Raw genomic sequence first — 23450 nt, 5'->3', positions numbered from 1 at the left:
CACAAACTGCTGAGCATGCTAACAACAACAATGGACATGTACTTTGGCGGTGAGGCTGAAGCAGCCCTTGGGCTCCACCATCTTCTCCAGGACGTGGCTCTTGATGCCGGCCGTGCTGACGTACTCGTACACCACGCCATGCTCCAGGTGCACGTTGTCAACCATCATGCTCACCAGAGGCACAGAGTCATCAGACATGGACAGCCTGCTCAGGCTATAGTCTGGATGAGACACAAAATACAGGACGCTTTTGAGTACACACCTGTTGTTGGATAGATGGGTAGATGGATAGAGAGAAACCCACACATATGAAAAAAAAGAGAGGTAGTATACACTACAGTACCTGTTCCATTCCTGGCATTCTCCTCCTCTGTCTCAGAGCCATTCTCTGCTGGGCAGGCTCTGAACGACCCCCTGTCCTCCTCAACATCCTCAAATGCCCGATACACCCACTGATACTTATAGGACACAGAGAGGGACACACTGGAGTCAAACATTGGTGTGTGTTTCTGTACATGCCATCATAAAGTTTACTTAAGTATTCACACCCGAGTAAATACTTTGTAGAAGCACCTTTGGCGACCATTACAGCTTTGAGTCGTCTTGGGAATGGGGGATACCTAGTCAGTTGTCCAACTGAATGTATTCAACTGAAATGAGTCTTCCTCGTTTAACCCAACCACTCTGAATCAGAGAGGTGCAGGAGGCTGCCATAATCGACATCCACGTCTTCGGCGCCCGGGGAACAGTGGGTTAACTAACTGCCTTGCTCAAGGGCAGAACGACAGATTTTAACCTCGTCAGCTCGGGGATTCGATCCAGCAACCTTTCAGTTACTGGTCCAACGCTCTAACCACTAGGCTACCTGCCGCCTTTGGTATGTCTGTATTTCTCCCATTCTTCCTTGCAGATTTTCTCAAGCTCTATTAAGTTAGATGGGGAGCGGCGGTGACTCTTCAAGTCTTTCCACAGATTTTCAATGGGATTCAAGTCTGGGCTTTGGCTGAGCCACTCAAGGACTTCCACATTCTTGTTCTGAAGCAATTCCAGCATTGCTTTCACTGTATGCTTGGAGACACTCCTGTTGGAACGTAAATCTTCATTTACAGTCAAACAGGTTGTCATCAAGGATTTGCCTGTATTGTTTCCTCCATCCTTACCAGTCTCCCAGTGCCTACCGCTGAAATGCATTCTGATAGCACGATAGCACTCTCAGAATATTTCACGTGCCTTTTCACAAACTTCAGGCGTGCTGTCATGTGCCTTTTTCTCTGGGGTGCTTTCTGTTTGGCCACTCTCCCAATGAAGCCCAGATTGGTGAAGTGCTGTAGAAACTGTTGTTCTTCTGGCAGGTTCTCCCATCTCAGCCAAGGAATGCTGTAGTTCTGTCAGAGTGGTCATTGCGGTCTAGGTCACCTCCCTGACCAAGTTCCTTCTTGGCTGGTTGCTCAGTTTGACTGGACTGCCAGCTCTAGGCAAAGTCTGGGTAGTTACATATTTTTTCAATTTCCCAATGATGGAGACCACTGTGCTCTTGGAAACTTTCTACATAGTAGTAATTGTTATACACACTTCCCCAGATATATGCCTCATCACAGTTCTCAGAGATCTACAGACAGGTCCTTGGACTTCATGGTATAGTTTCCGCTCTGACATAAACTGTCAACTGTGGGACCCTCTAAATCATGTCCAAACAATTTAATTGGCCACAGGAATTGGCCACAATAGACTCCAATCAAGTAGTAGTGACATCTCAAGGATGGTCAAAGGAAATTGGATGCACCTGAGCTCAAGTTGGAGTGTCATCGCAAAGGGGTGGGAATACTTATGTAAATTAGGGATCAATAAAAGTGCAAAAATGTAAAATAAATACATGTTTACACGTTCTCATTATCGGGTATGGTGGGTAGATGGGTGAGATAAAACAACGTTTTAATCCATTTTGAATTCAGGCTGTAACAACAAAATGTGGAATAAGTCAAGGGGTGTGAATACTTTCTGAAGGCCCTGTATAATGCATTTTCTCTCAGAGAACTGGTTCAGGAAACACACTGGCAATTAACCAGCTGTGTGAATGAGCTAACAGAGACATGGTCCAAACAGAGCAGCTCTGAGGAGATTTGACTGGGCAAGAGCTGTGGGGATAGGACAAGAGAATCCAGGGTAAACATCAACAAAGCAGGGGATTGGATAGGAGGAGAGGAGCAAGAGTAAATATCAACACATCACCTAATAAAAAAGCACCACAGTACATCCTGCTGGGTCCCAAGCTGGATAAAGCCAAAACACTGTATTTGACGCAGTAGGAAAAGAAAAACAAGGGGGGGGGGAGAGGTCTACTGGCAGAAGATTGAAACTGAGAATCAGGAAGAACCCTAGTTGTGACGCAACAAATAAAAATAAAACCTTGCATGTGACACTGTAGAAGGGAACACACTAGTTTGGTGGAAAAACATCTTGACACGGGTAGAAAAGTAGCAATGGTTTAAGGCTCTTTTTAAAGCTACATTAGGCTATGTCAGTGTTCTCCAATCCAATCCTGGCGCTTAGGCACTTGATTCAACTCCTCATCAAGCTTTTGATAAGTGGAATCAGGTATGTTAGTGATAAGGTAAAAAGGACCTTTGGGGCCCCCAGGACCAGGATAGGGGAAGACTGGGCCATGCCTTTGTGGTTGAATCTCACCATCTCCGAACATTTGTTTCCCCTAACGCTATGCAGACAGAATTAAACCAATGGAAGTGCCAGGTCTCTCACCATGTCGGGGTGTTCCTGCTGGGAGGAGGTGAAGTGCTCCAGGACCTCCTGGTAGTCACTGAGGTTCATGCTGTTGCCGTTCACCTTCAGGATACACTGACCTGGCTGGAGGCCCGCTGCCGCCGCCTCCGACCCTGGAGTCACACAGGGGTCAGGGATCACATTTGGATATGTCGCAGGGTCGTCATTGTAATCGCAATGCGGTCATACTTTTAGTCACACCCCCCCCCCAAAATAAATTCTACAAAATGCTGTAATATACTGAAAGTGCAATGTATTTTTTCTTTTAAATCTAGTCCTTCATGTAAATATGAATTTTATTCAATGTAACCTTCATTCAATTAGGACATCCCATTGAAATTAAGAATCGGTTCATCAGAGAAGACCTATCCAAGGCCATCTTTCTCAAAGAAAGAGATACGCACACAATGAAGACATACGTGGGTGTAAAAACTTCAAATAACTTCTGGTAACACTTTAGCTGTGCACTAAACAGATATTCCTGTCCCATTTTAAAATACCAGGCCTAGCATCCCTTTCCCTGTCATCCACCTCACACAAAGCACACAACGCCATAACTTCAGTTTAGCAGCAACCCCTCCCAGCCGTCAAGTAGGGCCCTGATTTAGGAGATGAGAGTGTGCCTGGAGAGTCTGACATCATTCAGAGACAACTCATATGGGGCCGGTAGCTGGAAGGAACCCCACGCTCTGCAGCCTGCGTGTGTGTGTTTGTCCTCATCCCTGGATGCTACAGAAAGGAGTCAGACATTTTTTCCGACCTCCTCTTCCAGCTGTTTTACACATTTGGACCAATCCCTCACTCGCAACTCGATAGCCGTAAATCTCCCCCCCACTCATCTTTCGCTTCTTCTTTTTATATAATATAAACATCTGCCTAGCAGGCAGTGTACCGGGAGAATGTGGCCCAGGTGGTTGTATTAACAAAGAGGAGTTAAGTTCTGTGTGTGTGTAGGGGGGAGCACCGTCTTTTAGGCTTTTAACTTTGAACCCTAGCGAACATGTGGTCCAAAAAAGCAGAGCCTCAGTAAAAGGGAACTGAAGCTGACAGGTACATAGCTGGAAGGTAACGTTACCTCATCCTATAATTTAAAGACAGGTTTCTGGCATGTATTCTAGCATTCCAGGTTCCCTCCCATAAATGGTCTATTAGCAGACAAGACGTGACTAAATCACGAGCCATTTAACATACGACGCAGTACATATTTCCTGTGTGTGGTGTCACGTCCAATGAGTGAACCCCAAGACTCGAGGTCAAATTCAGAGAGAGCCAATCAAAGCGGTTGATACTCACCTTTCCTTACTGCGTGTACATGAGGTGGGGCGGAGCCACAGAGTTTGAAGGACAGGGGATCTGGAGTGTCGGGAACCTTCACGATCCTAAATCAACAAGGGAGTGAATCAGAGACTGGCCAAACACAGCCTGTGTGTCTAGTTAAGTGTGTGTGTGTGTGTGTGTGTGTGTGTGTGTGTGTGTGTGTGTGTGTGTGTGTGTGTGTAATGAAATTGGGTGTGTGTATACGTGCGTGTCCATGCTTGTACTACTGTAACTCACTCCTTGGCCTTGGTGTTGACCAGCAGGCGTAAGGAGCGGCGGATGCAGAAGGCCTGGTTGATCATGGTCTCCACCTCCTGGAAGGGCCTGAGGAACACCAGGTCCTCGTTGATGGTGAAGATCTTCCTGCCCGCCTGCAGCCCCGCCATCTGGAGAGGGAGCACCGGTGAAGTGTCCGGATAGGTTGTCTCATCATTTCATGCTAGATCAGCGGCCATTTTGCTTTGCAAATGTAAAAATGCTTGCGAACAATTTGACCAGATTTCACTTATCAAACCTGGTTAAATAATGGGGAAAGGCATTCAGGTGAAATCTTAATGATACATTAAAAAAAAAAAAAACGCTAATGAAGAAGGGAAGCTCAACGATATGAGCTTTGCACATCTGCCCGCCATTTGCGGGGCATTAATGCATATTGAACTGTGATGGGTTTTGCGTGCATGTGTCTGGTCACGTCGTGAGAATAATGCATCCTCTATATCCTCTCTGGCTCGCCCAGGACCCAGGGACCAGATCCGCTTGGCTTTGGTTGCCTGCGGGGTTGGCTTTGGAGGACAGACCAGAATAGGGACAGCCAGGCACAGTGGCCCTCTGAATATGTGTGTGTGTTTGTGTGTGCGCATGTTTGGTATTCTCCCCCCCGACCCTCTTAGAGTCCCTGGCTCTCCCAGGGTTTTTCGCTGGGCCCTGTGAATCAGCTGAGCCTCATTCACAATGCTGGCACGCACACACGCACACGCACACACACGCGCACGCACGCACACGCTCTGTGTCAGCCAGGACCGAACTAAGCTGGCACTGTCTGGAGCAGAGAAGCAGAGGCGATAGAGGGGGCTGAGGAATGAGATGGAGGGGACAGGGAACAAGGGAGGCGAGAAAGGCCGTAAGGGACAGTTAGGGACAGTTAGGGAAGGAGTGCAGTAAGGCTGTTTCCCCCAATCCCTTCACTCAGAGATCCCCAGTCATTATTCCATCCCAACACTAGTTCCTCTGATTCAACCAATCAACAAGATTCCAAGACCCTGATTAGTTGAGTCAGGAGAGAGCGAGTAGAGATAGAAGGCTGTCCTCCCATAAGGCTGCAGGCAGAAAGACAGATGGAGACGTGTGCAGGCGCGTACATACACGCACACGTAAGCACACACGCGCACGTAAGCACACACACAAAGAGCTGGGATGTCGTGTTGTGGCGTGTGGTGGCATTGAGGAGAATGTGAGCAGGCATGTCTAATGTAATACGGCTGATCTGATCCCCACACTGAGAATAGATGCCCTGAGGAGAGTGACAGAACCACCAGCGCCTGAATCACTGGGACTAATGGACTCTGTCAGTGAGAAGGAAGAAGCACAGACGTGTGTGTTGTCTGTGTGTGTGTGTGTGTGTGTGTGTGTGTGTGTGTGTGTGTGTGTGTGTGTGTGTGTGTGTATATGTAGACTCCTCACCTCGGCGTGAGAGCCCCTGGTGACAGACTTCACCACGATGGCCTTGTTCTTCTCCTCGATTTCAAAGCCGTAGTCCTCCTCCTCAGGGTGGATCTGTGGGGAGAGAAACAAACAACACAACATCGACCAAGGAGCTTGGAAGGCATTGATTGACATGGACTAATTCCTTCATCCATTGCGCAAAATCTGGACATTTTGTCTGGCAATCACTGTGCAGGTCAATGACAACCGAATGACACAATGGCAATGAACAGACCTGGGTCAAATGCATACTTCACATGTGGGTTTATTTGGGACGATTCCATTACCGAGCACTAACAATCACACGGTGGGGGTTATCTCCCTACTGCAGAGTTGTGATAAGATGGCTATCGCTAACGCCCGTCTGAGGAGACTGCTACAAGGAGAAAGACTAAACAATGGGCTCTGCAGCATCAAGGAGCTGTGTGTGTGTGTGTGTCGGACTATCACTTCAGTCATAGCTGTAGGGAATGGGAAGGATTAGCATTTGAGCTAATCATCAGGGATGGGGCGTCTCCTAGGCAAAATAAAAATGGTCCACTTCCTCGTTCGTTCTGCTGACGAAACGCTTGGAAAAGCTAATGCACTTATGTTAGCTGGACACAATGTAACTCCATGTAGCTCCCAGTTTCCCACCCTTTTCTGAGGTGGGTTTGACCTTTTACTCTCATTCTTCTAGCACCTGTTGGTGGATGTCACAGCGGAGAGTCGCACGGTGTTGATGCATCGATCAAGAGAGACCAAGAGCGCGAGAGGAAGGGACCGAGAGAGAGAAAGAGTGTGAGAGAGACAGAACATTAGATGAAGAGAAACTAATATAGAAAGAGTGACAGAGGGAGAGAGAGAGAACGTGAGAAGGAGAGAGAGAGCGAGAGAGAATGTGAGGAGAGATGGAGAGATGGAGAGCCACACAGGCAAGGCTGTCTCAGACACACAAAATCAACAGTCGAACAGAGACACCGCCATGTTCTTTTCTGCTGTGGACCCTACTTTTCAAATAATGAGACAGCTTTTCTTCGTGAGGGGGGTCCCTTTATGGCAACAAACAGACATGTCCAATCAAGGGTGAGATGGTTAAAGGTCAGAGAGACATTTCTGGCAGGCCTTCGGAGAGCTTTGTAATTAGCCTCTTCACACACAGTACGGTATGTCAAGTCTAACTAGAGCTCACGCATGGAAGCATGTATGTGATGGTTCCTCTTTGAGGACCATCTTCTTCAAAAAAGTTTCCAACACGTCCTCATATGCATTTCAACCGAACTCATGAGCGTTTGTGGGTGTCGATACGTGACATTCCTTACATATTATCGATTATATTTATTTCTTAGCCTTTTAGCATTCAAACGGAACAAATGTTAGCGATTGTTTTCGGTTTGACTACAGGCAAACCATCAAACTGATCTCATCAGTTTAAAATGGTTCTTCCTGATGCTCGCCTCCTATGAGACCTCCACCCACCCACACACACACACACACACGATTTGTAAAAGACAACTGCCATTAATACGCTGTTGGATCAGAAGGACTTCAAAGCCCTGTCTCGTCTTCAAAGGCGTGAGGAGGAGATTTTTGAGCTGCAACAGCCACAGGGGATGAGACATCTTCAAGTGCTCTCTGAGACCCACATCCAGATGTGGTTCACGCCGTCACGTGTACGCACAGGCCTTGTGGAGCGGAGGACAGGACATGGCTGTTTCCAAATCATGCCCAGACCACTGGGGAAGTCAAAAACCTAGTCCTCTAAATAACACTGAGTGGTAGCTTATTGGTACAGCAGTGGATAAACCATGCAATGAATTACTGGCAAATAATTCTGTATAGTGCTGTTATGATCATACACAGATGCAGGTGTTCATTTATGTGCAAGTGTGTGTTCATGCCTGTGTTTACTTACATTCATGCGTGTGTGTGTACTGTATAATGTTCATGCATGTAAGTGTGTGTGTACATTCATGTGTGTGTGAGTATACGTTTGTGTGTGTTCATGTGTGTTTGGGTGTACACGTTCATGTGTGTGTGTGTGTACGTTCCTGTGTGTATACATGCGTGTGTGTCTGTGTATACGTTCCTGTGTGTGTGTGTAATCATGTGTGTGTATACGTTCATGCGTGTGTGTGTTCATGTGTGTGTGTATACATTTGTGTGTGTGTTTGTTCCTGTGTGTGTGTGTATACGTTCCTGTGTGTGTGTGTGTGTGTGTATACGTTCCTGTGTGTGTGTGTGTGTGTGTATACGTTCCTGTGTGTGTGTGTGTGTGTGTGTGTGTGTGTGTGTGTGTGTATACGTTCCTGTGTGTGTGTAATCATGTGTGTGTATACGTTCATGCGTGTGTGTGTTCATGTGTGTGTGTATACATTTGTGTGTGTGTTTGTTCATGTGTGTGTGTGTGTATACGTTCCTGTGTGTGTGTGTGTATATATATGCGTGTGTGTCTGTGTACACATTCATGTGTGTGTGTAGTCACGCTCACCACCAGGGACTTGGCCAGGATGTTCTCAATGAGCTTGAAGTCATTGCGTTGCAGCTGCTTGCTCTTGGAACTCGTGCCCTCCATCTCCTCGTCGGCATAGAAACGGAAGAACTGCGATTCGTCTTTGAACTCGCTCTTCTCCAGGACTGTGAGAAAGAAAGTGAAAAGAGAGAAGTGGTGAGCTAAAGAGAAATGTGGGTCACAGCAGCTTCAAGTAAAGTCTGCTTCTGAAAAGGAATGGCACCTTATTCCCTATGTAGTGCACTACCACTGGTCAAAAGTAGGGCTATATAAATAAATAATACACCTTTATCCACATACTACCACTGGTCAAAAGTAGGGCTATATAAATATATAAATAAATAATACACCTTTATCCACATACTACCACTGGTCAAAAGTAGGGCTGTATACATATATAAATAAATAATACACCTTTAGCCACATACTACCACTGGTCAAAAGTAGGGCTGTATATATATATAAATAAATAATACACCTTTAGCTAATATACCTTTATCCACATACTACCACTGGTCAAAAGTAGGGCTGTATACATATATAAATAAATAATACACCTTTAGCTAATACACCTTTAGCCACATACTACCACTGGTCAAAAGTAGGGCTATATAAATAAATAATACACCTTTAGTCACCTACTTGGACATTCATTCACAGGCAAGTGACTAGCTGCTAATTCAACACAGGTTGGGGTGAAATACTTGCTTAAAAGGTTGCAGTATGTGTGTGTTAGTTATATAATTTCCTAGGATATACCAAGGAAATGCCAGTGGAAACATTACCGTCAATTCTTTCACTCCGGTAACCCAACCCCACTGTCATTCATCAGAAAGGGACAGTGTGTGTGTGCGCGTGTTACTCAAAAAAGGACAGTCGGCTTTAAATGTCTGTTTTCATAGCCATGTTGGAAGGACACTCTGTTCTCCTCTCTGATCCTGTCCGTCTCAATCTTTCCATGAAAACAGCTTCCCCAGTTTTTCCATGACTAGACAGCGCACTGTGCACTTGGAGTCTGATGCCATGTTATTGTATCGAGCCAACAGTGGTCGATGGTGGCTGTGACAGGTGTCAGTCTGTCTACCTGTCTGTCTCTCTGTCAGAGTGAAGGGTTGTAAAAAACAGTGGTATCTGGGGTAAAGACACACAGCTGTATGGGACACCATCTGGTAGGCCAAGCGGAACAAAATCAGTCAAACGGATTTGTGCTGCACACACACACACACAGTCCGGCACTATGCCAAAACAATTAAGCCTAGGGGGCATTTCCAATAGGTCAGAGGTGAATCCTTTGAATACCTTTAATACCACCTATTCAAGTCGTCAAGAAACTCCCACTATACACACATACCCAACCCACAGAGAGAGAGACACGCACACTACCACTGACACTAAATTGGTGTCCCATTGAAATTGGTGACTGCTGTTATGAGTGCGAATTCAATTGGGGAAGTGAATACCACAGGAAAGCTCTGAACCCTTGAATAGCGTCTGTTACTTATCGCGGTGTTCCCCTGCTATTACATAAAGCAGACAATGTTGATGTTGGTCTGCAGCCTTTCATTGTATGAAGCTTTGCAGGGCACTTGCGACCCGCCTAAGATGAAATATTTAGGAGAAACGCTGCGTTGCTTGATGTACAGTACTGCGAGAGAGAGAGAGAGAGAGAGAGAGAGAGAGAGACAGAGAAGAGAGAGAGAGACAGAGAAGAGAGAGAGAGAGAGACAGGGACAGACAGCGAGAGCGATGGGAGAGAAAGGAGAATGATACAGGGACTGAGAGCATGTGCACGAGAGAAAGAGGGAGAGAGAGAGAGGGGACGAAAGGAAAAGGGACAGAGAGAATGTGCTTACGAGGAAGTGGGTGAAAGAGAGGTTAAGAGAAAGAACACAGACATACTGACTGAGCTGGGGCATGTGAAGGGACAGCTGAGGTGAGAAGAGACATGCTATGCACTCAGCAGGCAGAGAAGAGACGTGTGAACTTGAAAATGAGAACTAGCCAGCAGATGGCATCGGGAGGTGTGTGTGTGTGTCAATACTGTATTAGTGTGTGTGTGAGATTGTGTGTGTCTACTAAACACAGCAAAAAAAAGAAACTGCACTTTTTCAGGACCCTGTCTTTCAAAGATAATTCGTAAAAATCCAAATAACTTCATTGTAAAGGTTTTAAACACTGTTTCCCATGCTTGTTCAATGAACCATAAACAATTAATGTTACATGCACCTGTGGAACGGTTGTTAAGATACTAACAGCTTACAGACGGTAGGCAATTAAGGTCACAGTTATGAAAACTTAGGACACTAAAGATGCCTTTCTACTGACTCTGAAAAACACCAAAAGAAAGATGCCCAGGGTCCCTGCTCATCTGCGTGAATGTGCCTTAGGCATGCTGCAAGGAGGCATGAGGACTGCAGATGTGGCCAGGGCAATAAATTGCAATGTCCGTACTGTGAGATGCCTAAGGCAGCACTACAGGGAGTCGGACAGCTGATCGTCCTCGCAGTGGCAGACCACATGTAACAACACCTGCACAGAATCGGTACATCACACCTGCGGGACAGGTACAGGACGGCAACAACAACTGCCCGAATTACACCAGGAACGCACAATCCCTCCATCAGTAATCAGACTGTCTGCAATAGGCTGAGAGAGGCTGGATTGAGGGATTGTAGGCCTGTTGTAAGGCAGGTCCTCACCAGACATCACCCGAAACAATGTTGCCTATGGGCACAAACTCACCGTCGCTGGACCAGAAAGGACTGGCAAAAAGTGCTCTTCACTGACGAGTCGTGTTTTTTTCTCACCAGGGGTGATGGACGGATTTGTGTTTATCATCAAATGAATGAGCGTAACACCGATGCCTGTACTCTGGAGCGGGATCGAATTTGAGGTGGAGAGTCCGTCATGGTCTGGGGCGGTGTGTAACAGCATCATCGGATTGAGCTTGTCGTCATTGCAGGCAATCTCAACGCTGTGCGTTACAGGGAAAACCTCCTCCTCCCTCATGTGGTACCCTTCCTGCAGGCTCATCCTGACATGACCCTCCAGCATGACAATGCCACCAGTCATACTGCTCCTTCTGTGTGTGATTTCCTGCAAGACAGGAATGTCAGTGTTCTGCCATGGCCAGCGAAGAGCCCTGATCTCAATCCCATTGAGCACATCTGGGATCTGTTGGATCGGAGGGTGAGGGCTAGGGCCATTCCCCCCAGAAATGTCCAGGAACTTGCAGGTGCCTTGGTGGAAGAGTGGGGTAACATCTCACACCAAGAACTAGCAAATCTGGTGCAGTCCATGAGGAGGAGATGCACTGCAGTACTTAATGCAGCTGGTGGCCACAGCTGTTGACCCCCCTTTGTTCAGAGAGACATTATTCCATTTCTGTTAGTCACATGTCTGTGGAACTTGTTCAGTTTGTCTCGGTTGTTGAATCTTTTTACGTTCAGACAAATATTTACACATGTTAAGTTTGCTGAAAATAAACGCAGTTGACAGTGAGAGGACGTTTCTTTTTGGCTGAGTGTATAAGTGTGTGTGTATATGCGTAGGACATATAGTAGATTGTGCTGGTTCGAGAGCATTCAAAGTTCACAAGGATATAGCTGGCAAGCTATGGAAGGTCTAGCCTATTTCAAATCAGAATGAGCCCTGCACTCACCATTGTTTCACTGGTGAGCAGAACATTCAGTCTGGTTTAACCAGGATAAGGAAAGAGTGTTCCGTGGTTCAATTCTGCGACCCAGACTGCGAACGTGGAAATGCCAAGGAACACTGCAAATACTGTTGATGTTGACAACAGTGTGGTCTGATTGTGATTTATGGTCATCGGACTTGAATCCATCGTATGGATGTGGGAAAACTTTCTACAGTTGTGGCCAAAAGTTTTGAGAATGACAAATATTAATTTCCACAAAGCATGCTGCTTCAGTGTCTTTAGATATTTGTCAGATGTTACTATGGAATACAGAAGTATAATTACATGCATTTCATAAGTGTCAAAAGCTTTTATTGACAATTACATTGTTGATGCAAAGAGTCAATATTTACAGTGTTGACCCTTCTTTTTCAAGACCTCTCCAATCCACTCTGGCATGCTGTAAATTAACTTCTGGGCCACATCCTGACTGATGGCAGCCCATTCTTGCATAATCAATGCTTGGAGTTTGTCAGAATTTGTGGGGTTTTGTTTGTCCACCCACCTCTTGAGGATTGACCACAAGTTCTCAATGGAATTAAGATCTGGGGAGTTTCCTGGCCATACCCCAAATATTGATCTTTTGTTCCCCGAGCCACTTAGTTATCACTTTTTCCTTATGGCAAGGTGCTCCATCATGCTGGAAAAGGCATTGTTCGTCACCAAACTGTTCCTGGATGGTTGGGAGAAGTTACTCTTGGAGGATGTGTTGGTACCATTCTTTATTCATGGCTGTGTTCTTAGGCAAATTGTGAGTGAGCCCACTTCCTTTGGCTGAGAAGCAACCACACACATGAATGGTCTTAGGATGCTTTACTGTTGGCATGACACAGGACTGATGGTAGCGCTCACCTCGTCTTCTCCAAACAAGCTTTTTTCCGGATTCCCCAAACAATCGGAAAGGGGATTTGTCAGAGAAAATGACTTTACCCCAGTCCTCAGCAGTCCAATCCCTGTACCTTTTGCAGAATATCAGTCTGTCCTTGATGTTTTTCCTGGAGAAAAGTGGCTTCTTTGCTGCCCTTCTTGACACCAGGCCATCCTCCAAAAGTCTTCGCCTCACTGTACGTGCAGATGCACTCACAACTGCCTGCTGCCATTCCTGAGCAAGCTCTCTACTGGTGGTGCCCCGATCGAGGGGAAGGAGACGGTCCTGGCGCTTGCTGGACTTTCTTGGGTGCCCTGAAGCCTTCTTCACAACATTTGAACCGCTCTCCTTGAAGTTCTTGATGATGCGATTAAATGGTTGATTTAGGTGCAATCTTACTGGCAGCAATATCCTTGCCTGTGAAGTCCTTTTTGTGCAAAGCAATGATGACGGCACGTGTTTCCTTGCAGGTAACCATGGTTGACAGAAGAACAAAGATTCTAAGCACCACCCTCCTTTTGAAGCTTCCAGTCTGTTATTCGAACTCAATCAGCTTGACAGAGTGATCTTCAGCCTTGTCCTCGTCAACACTCACAGCTGTGTTAGCGAGAGAATCACTGACATGATGTCAGATGGTCCTTTTGTGACAGGGCTGAAATGCAGTGGAAATGTTTTTTTTTTTTTTTTTTGAGGGGGGAATTCAGTTCATTTGCATGGCAAAGAGGGACTTTGCAATTAATTGCAATTCATCTGATCACTCTTCATAACATTCTGGAGTATATGCAAATTGCCATCATACAAACTGAGGCAGCAGACTTTGTGAAAATGTATATGTGTGTCATTCTAAAAACGTTTGGCCACGACTGTACGTGTACCGACTGACTGTCATAATTTGGGCACGTCCTAACTTCCATTTTGGTGGAATTTTCACTTCATCAATGCATGACTAAGTGAGAATTTGACATAAGTGAAAGTTTCAAGTGACAGTTACAGTATGACAGTTAGGAAAAATAATATCATCAAATATCATGCAATAATCGAGTGTTACTGGTTTACAAGAAAACAACCATACAGGAATGAGAACTGACACCTACTGTGTGAGGAAGGAAATGGTTAACGTGGAATGTTATGTTTTGATTATAACATGATTAATAACCGAATAACAAGCAGTATTATTATGTACTCTGGCAAAAATCAGAGAAACACTTGAACCCAAGCAGCAGAAACTTCATGCAAAAGTGGTCAAATAAGGACTAGTTTTGCAGACCCAATTTTCCTTGTGGCTGTAAAAGCATTGTAGCATGGTGTGTGTGTGTATATACAGTGTATCACTCAGTGATGTGTAACATGTGTTGGCATAAAATGAATTCTATGAAATTATGTTGCAGTCCCCGACCATCGGCTCAGGGGAATTATAAGCCTGATGAAAAATGTTACGCAATATCCCCGATGTACTGTAGGTCATTCAGTCACGTGACACGTGACGTGTGTAACACATGGAACACGTGACGCGTGTGTGCTGCACTGACCGTGGTGCATGAAGCCATTGTTGCACAGTCCAACCCCCAACGTCACCGCATCCTCACGTGTGGAACAGTCACCCTGGGAAACAGAATGGAGGTACAAATCAAGCTTAGACTTGTTGTTTTCACCTCTTAGACACTGTGGGGAGCACGGCTGGGGCCGCCACTCCAGTGTGTGTGTGTGTGTGTGTGTTGCTTGTGCTCCTGTGTGTGTACACTGTACCTGTGAAAGAAGCCAGTCCACCAGTTTGCTGGCAGGCACCACAGACTTGAAGGTTTTTAAATGGTGGTCTCTGTCCCTGCAAGGGAGAATGAGACGGAGGGAATAAGGATATGGTTTCAAAGCTAAATGCATCAAAAACACATTCAAGCAAGCAGGTGCACACAAAAGACATTTCCCAGAACCTTAAAGATGTTATTAAATGACATTATGCCTTATCGAAACAGTTTTTTTTTTTAAATGTGTAAAATAACTTTACTAACTAAACTAGGAATAACTTGCACCACCACCATTTTCTATTCAGAGGCATCAAAAAAGACATAGAAAAACAGTTATGATTTCCACATCAAAACATATACAATTATCAGGTTTGGAAATCTAGTTCACCCTGAGGCGGTGGTTGGGTTTTAGCAGAAGTCCCTAAGCAAACTGACTTCATGTAACAGCACATTGTCTTCACTCATTTTCCTCACATTTTAAAATGCTGTGAGCCATTTGGATAGCAACATAACTAAATATTCACGAGTCAAGACATCCAGACAGAGCACAATTCAAACCATTTCCAACATGTAGAAAAGGATCTGAGCGATCATGGAGTACAGGCCTAGATAGGCTATGGCAGAAAAACAAGAAACATCTTCAAAAATACGTTTGCTTAGTTTTCCGTTTTCCTTCGACAAGCAATTAAATAAGGTATATTCTGTATTACTTGTGTCTGTTAACAATGTTATGGCAATGATAGAAATAAATCAAATCTGTCACATATTAAAACCAAAATACCCTTTAAAACGAAAGCTTAAGATGTGTGCAGTAGCTTAAAAAATGTTCAAGAAATTGTAAACTTCCTAGAGTATGAATCTTGAAGTTCAGATCCACATGTCGGATTGCATTGCAAGCCAGCTATCATCATTTGTGCTTTTTGTCTTTCATATGTTGTCATTCATTTCTCTCATTTGGCCCTTTCTTTCCCATTAGGATAGTACACTGTTCAAAACATTAGGAACGCCTGCTCTTTCCACAACAGACTGACCAGGTGACAGCTATGATCCCTTATTGATGTCACTTGTTAAATCCACTTCAATCAGTGTAGATGAAGGGGAGGAGACAGGATAAAAAAATAAAGTCTTGAGAGAATTGAGACATGGATTGTATATGTGTGCCATTCAGAGAGTGAATGGGCAAGACAAAAGATTGAAGTGCCTTTGAACGGTGTACGGTAGTAGGTGCCAGGCGCACTAGCTTGAGTGTGTCAAGAACTACAACGCTGCTAGGTCTTTCACACTCAACAGTTTCCCGTGTGCATCAAGAAGGGTCCACCACCCAAAGACATCCAGCACACTTGACACAACGGAGGGAAGCACTGGAGTCAACATGACACCTTGTAGAGTCCATGCCCTGACAAATTGAGGCAGTTCTGAGGGTAAAAGAGGGTGAGACTCAATATTAGGAAGGTGTTCCAAAATGTTTTGTTCAAGACGGAGAGATTAAGTGTTGTAGGGCGCACAGAGGAAAGTTCGGGTGCTGGGGGTGTTGCAGCACCCACTGATAAATTGAAATAACTTTGCCCAAAATTACATTACTCCAGTCTGAACAGACATGAATAAAACTATTCAAAATACTACACCAGGGAGCATCATTTAGCGGTGGATTAAATTGGATCACAAGTACTTACAGTCGGGAAGATCGCAATTTGGGCAGCACGCGCACCAAATATAGAACAGCTTATTGCGTTGTGGCCATAGAAGGATTTTGGAACCTCTAACCCTGGCACTTTTACTGTTAAACTCAAAGGGTACACTATCAATGGCTGCCAGTCCTGACTTGAATGAGTTCGCTTTTTCAGTTCTGCCCACAAATTCTCTACAGGCTTGAGGTCAGGGCTTTGTGATGGCCACTCCAAAACCTTGAATGTGTTGTCCTTAAGCCATTTTGCCACAACTTTGGAAGTATGCTTGGGGTCATTGTCCATTTGGAAGACCCATTTCTCGACCAAGCTTTAACTTCCTGATTGATGTCTTCAGATGTTGCTTCAATATATCCACATCATTTCCCTCCTCATGATGCCATCTACTTTGTGAAGTGCACCAGTCCCTCCTGCAGCAAAGCACCCCCACAACATGATGCTGCCATCCCCGTGCTTCGCGTTTGGTATGGTGTTCTTCGGCCTGCAAGCCTCCCCATTTATCCTCCAATATGACCAAACAGTTCTATTTTTGTTTCATCAGACCAGAGGACATTTCTCCAAAAAGTACCATCTTTGTCCCCATGTGCAGTTGCAAACCGTAGTCTGGCTATTTTATGGCAGCTTTGGAGCAGTGGCTTCGACTTTGCTGAGCGGCCTTTCAGGTTATGTCGATATAGGACTCGTTATACTGTGGATATAGATACTTTTGTACCGGTTTCCTCCAGCATCTTCACAAGGTCCTTTGCTGTTGTTCTGGGATTGATTTGATTCTGTCTCTAGGAGACAGAATGCGTCTCCTTCCTGAGCGGTATGATGGCTGCGTGGTCCAATGGTGTTTATACTTGCGTACTATTGTTTGTAAAGATTAACGTGGTACCTTCAGGCATTTAGAAATTGCTCCCAAGGATGAACCAGACTTGTGGAGGTCTACAATTATTTTTCTGAGGTCTTGGCTGATTTCTTTTGATTTTCCCATGATGTCAAGCAAAGAGGCACTGAGTTTGAAGGTAGGCCTTAAAATACATCCACAAGTACACCTCCAATTTAATCCACCGCTAAATGAAGCTCCCTGGTGGAGTATTTTGAATAGTTTTATTCATGTCTGTTCAGACGGGAGTAATGTAATTATGTCAATTAGCCTATCAGAAGATTCTAAAGCCATGACATAATTTTCTGGAATTTTCCAAGCTGTTTAAAGGCACTGTCAACTTAGTGTATGTAAACGTCTGACCCACTGGAATTGTGATACAGTGAAATAGTCTGTCTTAACAATTGTTGGAAAAATGACTTGTGTCCTGCACAAAGTAGTTGTCCTAACCGACTTGCCAAAACTTTAGTTTGTTAAGACATGTGTGGAGTGGTTGAAACACTTAGGTTGGAGTCATTAAAACTCGTTTACATCATCTAACGACTTCAACAGTACCTTCCAAAATCTCCTGTGTGTTTCTATGGGCAGGTAACTTTTTCTAACACAGAACATGAGCATTAGCAGTAGCTTTAGAACATCTGTTCAATCTAGCCTAGAAGCAGCTACAGTTACAATGTCGACACAATGATATTATGATACAGTGAATAAGTGAAATCATTTGTCTGTAAACAATTGTTGGAAAAATGTATTGTGTCATGCAGAAAGTAGATGTCCTAACCAACTTGCCAAAACTATAGTTTGTTGAGAAGAAATTTGTGGAGTTGTTGAAAAACATGTTTTAATGACTCCAACCTAAGTGTATGTAAACATCTGACTTCAACTGTTGTAGTACACTGATCATAGTTGGGATTTAGTCCAGAGAAACCTGAAAATGTATCCAGTTCCCCAATAAGGCCCTTCAAGTTTGAAGATTTAGGACTCAAATGAAAACTTGAATGATCGGCGTTCATTGATACTTTTCTATGTACTCCATACATTCTTTGGCCCTTAAAATCTTATATCATTAGATGTTTATAGTTATCAGTTCAATGGCCATAATAAATATGGCAACCTTGTAAAATAAATAAAAAACGGAAGTTCTCTGAACTTTGAATTGTCAAGAGGCGTATAACATGACTTTCACCCATTTTATGAGAGATAATCCAAAATTGAAAAAACTCCAGGCACTTAAAGATTCTAGACGTACTGAAGGCTTTCTCTGAGAAGTGACCTTTATTTTAACATAGGATTGTTTTACACGAGTTTTGCGCATCTTATTGAGAGAATCTCCAAAGTTGGAAAAATCCGGGCACATTAAGATTCTAGACATACCGTATCAAAAGATTCTCAAAATCTGCTATAAAAATTATTCCTGGTTTCCTTGTATTCTCAATTATTTCTAGTAGTTGTCTAATGTCTCCAGTATATCTTCCCTTTAAGAATCGCGTCTAATTGCTTTGAATAATGTCCAATATTGTCCAATGCATACAGCACCTGTTGTGTTGTTGACACACAAGTGTTGTGTGAAAGCTCAGGTCAGTGGGTGTACTACCAGTGACATTTATTTCGAGTTGCTGTGAACTTCTAGGGAATGGCTGCCTGAATTGCATAGGAGATGGTAAAAGCTATCCCTAGACTGATTTAGGATCAGGTATTTCTTCATCCCCCTAAAAGGATAAGATTAGGATTTGGGGTAGAGAAATAAAGATAGCTTTTTGTCACATAAATCTGTAGTTAGTGGTAACTCCTACCATCTAAACTAGGCTCTTCTTGTAGAGGAAGCAGATAAGCGAATCAGGAAGCTCTGAAAATAAATTGGATGGTTGGGTCACGTGAACGGCGGAACGTTTGGAGAACATTATCATTGTGTTTGCCTGTGAATCTCAATGTGGTGAATTATGTACAGGGTGTATCTCTACTGCCCTACTGTATGAATGATGGCACACTGACCCAAATGGGATATTAAATGAGAGTGAGGTGCTTTGGTCACTCACAGGTACAGTCGGTCACACCGTTGCACAATGTTTTGCAATGGGAAACAAAAATCTGTGTCCTTAACTAAAACCTTGTTAACGATAGCCATTCACAACTGGCAGGCTGGTAATCACAAAACTACATTGCAAATACCAAACGCGTCCAACAGTGTTACATAATGTGAGATTGGCAGGCCAACATAATTTTATCAGTGTGATTTTTTCCAAACCCCTGATGTTTTGTCTGAAATGACAGGACACCCTAGCAACAACAATCAGTGCCCCAGAGCAAAAGGGAAAGGCGTTGGCACTGTGTGTCTTGATTTGCTTGATGTCCTTTCTCCAATTTCAGTGCTACTGGTGAAGGTGACTTGTGGGGTAAAATTAAGATTGATGGAGTGCTGTGTTTGTCAAGGGAGGTGGGACGGGAGAGTAAATGAGTGCGTGGGTTGGGTGTGCGTGCTTATCATGTACTTCAACAGAAAATCATGTTAAATAAATTTGTCTGACTCAGCAAGGCCGACGTTCAGGTTTGCTTACACGCGACAGCCGCCCTCTCAGAACTGTCTACGAAACTTCAAATGGGCAACTCCAAGCTGAAGGCTGACACATTAACCCACAGCAGCGGAGCAGAACGAGATGCGGACAGTTGCCAGATTAGGCGCAGGGAGGGAAAGGTGTGAATGGCAGCAGCACTCATGTTTGTTCAGTCATTCATAGATGGCGGTGTGGGCTGAATATGAATCCTGTAGGAATATGCATACGGATGCACCTGGACAGAGGGGGAGGAGGAGGAGAAAGGGGGAGGAGGAGGGATACCTACTTGACAACAGGGGTGAACAGGCTGTGCAGGCGACAGTAGAGCCTCACACCCTACGGGAAGAAGAGAGAGAACGAGATTTGATTCACTGTATCCTCAACGGGAAAGCCTCAAACTCAGGGGCAATTCCACAATAAAGAAAAACCCCAGAATGAGTAGGTGTGTCCAAACTTTTGACTGGTACTGTAAGTCTATTGTTTTCTTAGGCTCCCATTGATGTCAATGCATGACTATGTGACCATTTTACTAAAGAGACAGTTAGGATTAACCCAGAGATTGCAAAAGCAGAAGCAGTTCTGTAGTATGTCGGCTAGAGACATCTGCCGGAAGTTGACTTCTTAAAAAGAGGCAATCTGCAATCAGTACATACATTTTTGGACTTTTAAATGAATGATAGCCATTGATTCTTGAATAATATAACTTATGAATGCCTAATAAACTTAGTTCAACTGTCTTATCATAACCCAACATATAAGTGTTTCACACCATTGTTTGTAAATAATGCAATAGTAAACAAACACTGTTTAGCTTCAAAACATGGTTTTGGATAAAACTACCATTTTGATCTCAAGTGCATCCATAGCTTGATCTATAGATTTGAGAGTGGTTACATTTCTCTAGCCCCATCCCTTAGCTGTTTACCAGTTTAAGTGGCGGGATGACAGCTTTGTTGTTTTTCTAATTGCCCGTTCGAAGTGATAGTTCACACCAAACAAATGTGAGTCAGTCAGATATGTTCAGACATCAAAAGTATCACTAAGCTCTGATCTCTTGCCCTCCTCAAGTCCTACATCCCAGAACGACTTTGCAGATTTCTCTACATCTATGGCTATCGCTGCTAAGTGCACTATTGCTGTTTTTCCATTTGATATTTCAACAGGCTTGGAGTCAATTTAAATTTAAAATGAGATAATTGAGGATTCCACATTTTTCTCATAGGATTTGAAGTAGAATTGAAGTGGAATTGACCCAAACCCTCATATATACTTTCTGAAGGCACTGTATTCACACCCCTGGACTTATTCCACATTTTGTTGTGTTACAGGCTGAATTTAAAGTGGATTAAATTGAGATGTTTTTGTCGCTGGCCTACACACAATACCCCAGAATGTCGAAGTGGAAATACGTTAAGACATTTCATTCAAAATGAAAAGCTGAAATGTCTAAAATGTGCTTAACAAGTCACATAAGTTGCATGGACTCGGTGTGCAATAATAGTGTTTAACATGATTTTTGAATGACTACCTCATCTCTGTACCTCACACAATATCTGTAAGGTCCCTCAGTCGAGCAGTGAATTTCAATTCAACCACAAAGACCAGGGAGGTTTTCCAATGCCTTGTAAAGAAGGGCACCTATTGGTAGATGGGTAAAAAAAAAAAAATTTAAAAACTGAATATCCCTTTGAGCCTGGAGAAGTTCATTACAGTTGGGATGGTGTATCAATACATCCAGTCACTACAAAGATACAGGCGTCCTTCCTAACTCAGTTGCTGGAGAGGAAGAAAACGGCTCAGGGATTTCACCATGAGGCCAATGGTGACTAAAACAGTTGCTCAAAGTTTAATGGCTGTGATAGGAGAAAACTGAGGATAGATCAATAACATTGAAGTTACTGCACAATATTAACCTAATTGACAAGAGTGAAAAGAAGGCACATATATTCCAAAACATGCATCCTGTTTGAAACAAGGCACTAAAGAAATACTGCAACAATAAAAATGTGGCAAAGCAATTAACTTTATGTCCTGAATACAAAGTGTTAGGTTTGGGGCAAATCCAATACAACAGACTGCCCATATTTTCAAGCATAGTAGTGGCTGCACCATGTTATGGATATGCTTGTAATTGTTAAGGACTGGTGAGTTTTTCAAGATAAAAAAGAAACAGAATGGACCTAAGCACAGGCAAAATCCTAGAGGAAAACCTGGTTCAATCTACTTTCCACCAGACACTGGGAGATTAATTCACCTTTCAGCAGGACAATAACCTAAAAACACGAGGCCAAATATACACTGGAGTTGCTTACCAAGAAGACGGTGAATGTTGATGAGTGTCCGAGTTACAGTTTTGACTTAAATCTACTTGAAATTGTATAGCAAGACCTGAAAATGGTTGTCTCGCAAAGATCAACAACCAATTTGAAAGCGCTTTAATTTAATTTAGAAAAGATTAACGGGCAAAAGACTCACAGCTGTAATCACTCAGGGCTGTGAATACTTATTTATGTCCATTTGATATTTATGCATTTCATTTTCAATACATTTGCAAAAATGTCAAAAATCATGTTGTTTTCACTGTCATTATGGGATATTGTGTGTAGATTGGGGACACAAAATATTTTTGTGCAACAAGATAATGTGGAATAAGTCAAGGAGTACGAATACTTTCGAAGGCACTGTAGATAGATACGATACCTTTGACATAATGTCCTCCATCTCGCTCCTGGCCTTATAGGTGCCGTCGTCGTAGCGGAAACGGTACAACACCTGCTCATTCTTGAACTGGTGCTTGTCGGACACTGAAATGTCAAGAAAGAAATAAGGAAGAAAGTGAGATGTCAACAACTGATTGGTGTAATAGTTAAACATTCATCACTATCACACTTAATTTAACCAGTAGGGTTGTTGTTGAGTATAGATTAACACTTACAGAACATCCACTGAGCCAGTGCAAGGGGAGACCCATTGAGTGCAAAGGGGAAAACACAGGGGGAAATCTGTGTGTGGTTTTGAGATGCTGAGACTCGACACACACAGAGCTACCAATGACCAAAGCATGTATCTCTCGCTCTCCTGCCTTCTTTCCCCGCAACCCTCTGCTGTCACGCTGGATCTGAGTCACCATTACCTGTCCCCCATCGCCTCCCCCCTTAAGGTCAGTGCCTAATGGGTGACAGCCCTGTCCCCCAGAGGCCAAAGCCATCACCGTCAGTGGCCTCCGCAATCCAACAACCCCCCCTAATCCAGTCAGTGTTGTCTGTGGGCCTACTGAGCCACCGTAGGCGGTGTCAGAAATATGCAGGGGTCGCTCAGTTTCGGAGTGAGACGGCTTTCAAAATTCAAGTCTGTTATTGCCTTAGACGCAGTGATTATCTGTCAGCGCCATTCATACATTATTTATCTGCGTATACGTGTCTATTATTTTCTGTTTTCAATGCATAAAATTGGGTGATTCTCACGGAATCTTGGTTTCAAAGATTTCAAACATGAAATCTTTAAATACTTGCATCAACAAGTCTTTTTATGGCTGATCTCTCATTACCGCAACACCTTCCGAAATCTACAACCTAATATTTTTGATATCGCATTGAAACCTGACATATTTTCATAACGATGTGGCAAACCTGAAAGAATCTAACCTATAGATTCTGCACATGCATTTCAAAGCAAATCACTATTTTTCCCCATTCATTAGATGAACATTAAATGAACACCTGTTGCGCTAATGATACACAGGTTTCGGAAAGGA

General features: G+C 43.8%; 1 protein-coding gene across 1 annotated transcript in view; it reads right to left on the bottom strand.

Moving 5' to 3' along the window:
- The window catches only part of LOC112215929 (phosphatidylinositol 3,4,5-trisphosphate-dependent Rac exchanger 1 protein), a 106063-nt gene that overhangs the window by 23859 nt on the left and 58754 nt on the right, over positions 1 to 23450 (bottom strand). Inside the window, exons 12-22 of the mRNA XM_042299365.1 lie at positions 22397 to 22500; positions 19983 to 20032; positions 14599 to 14674; positions 14382 to 14454; positions 8267 to 8412; positions 5776 to 5868; positions 4333 to 4481; positions 4072 to 4157; positions 2758 to 2891; positions 344 to 458; positions 43 to 221 (exon numbers count right to left, since the gene is read on the bottom strand). Coding sequence (XP_042155299.1) covers positions 43 to 221; positions 344 to 458; positions 2758 to 2891; positions 4072 to 4157; positions 4333 to 4481; positions 5776 to 5868; positions 8267 to 8412; positions 14382 to 14454; positions 14599 to 14674; positions 19983 to 20032; positions 22397 to 22500 — 1205 coding nt within the window. The remainder of the gene's footprint in view (positions 1 to 42; positions 222 to 343; positions 459 to 2757; positions 2892 to 4071; positions 4158 to 4332; positions 4482 to 5775; positions 5869 to 8266; positions 8413 to 14381; positions 14455 to 14598; positions 14675 to 19982; positions 20033 to 22396; positions 22501 to 23450) is intronic.

Source organism: Oncorhynchus tshawytscha, linkage group LG16 (genome assembly GCF_018296145.1).
Source record: "Oncorhynchus tshawytscha isolate Ot180627B linkage group LG16, Otsh_v2.0, whole genome shotgun sequence".
In the NCBI taxonomy this organism is placed as follows: Eukaryota; Metazoa; Chordata; class Actinopteri; order Salmoniformes; family Salmonidae; genus Oncorhynchus; species Oncorhynchus tshawytscha.
This window is presented reverse-complemented; position numbering and strand designations above follow the sequence as displayed.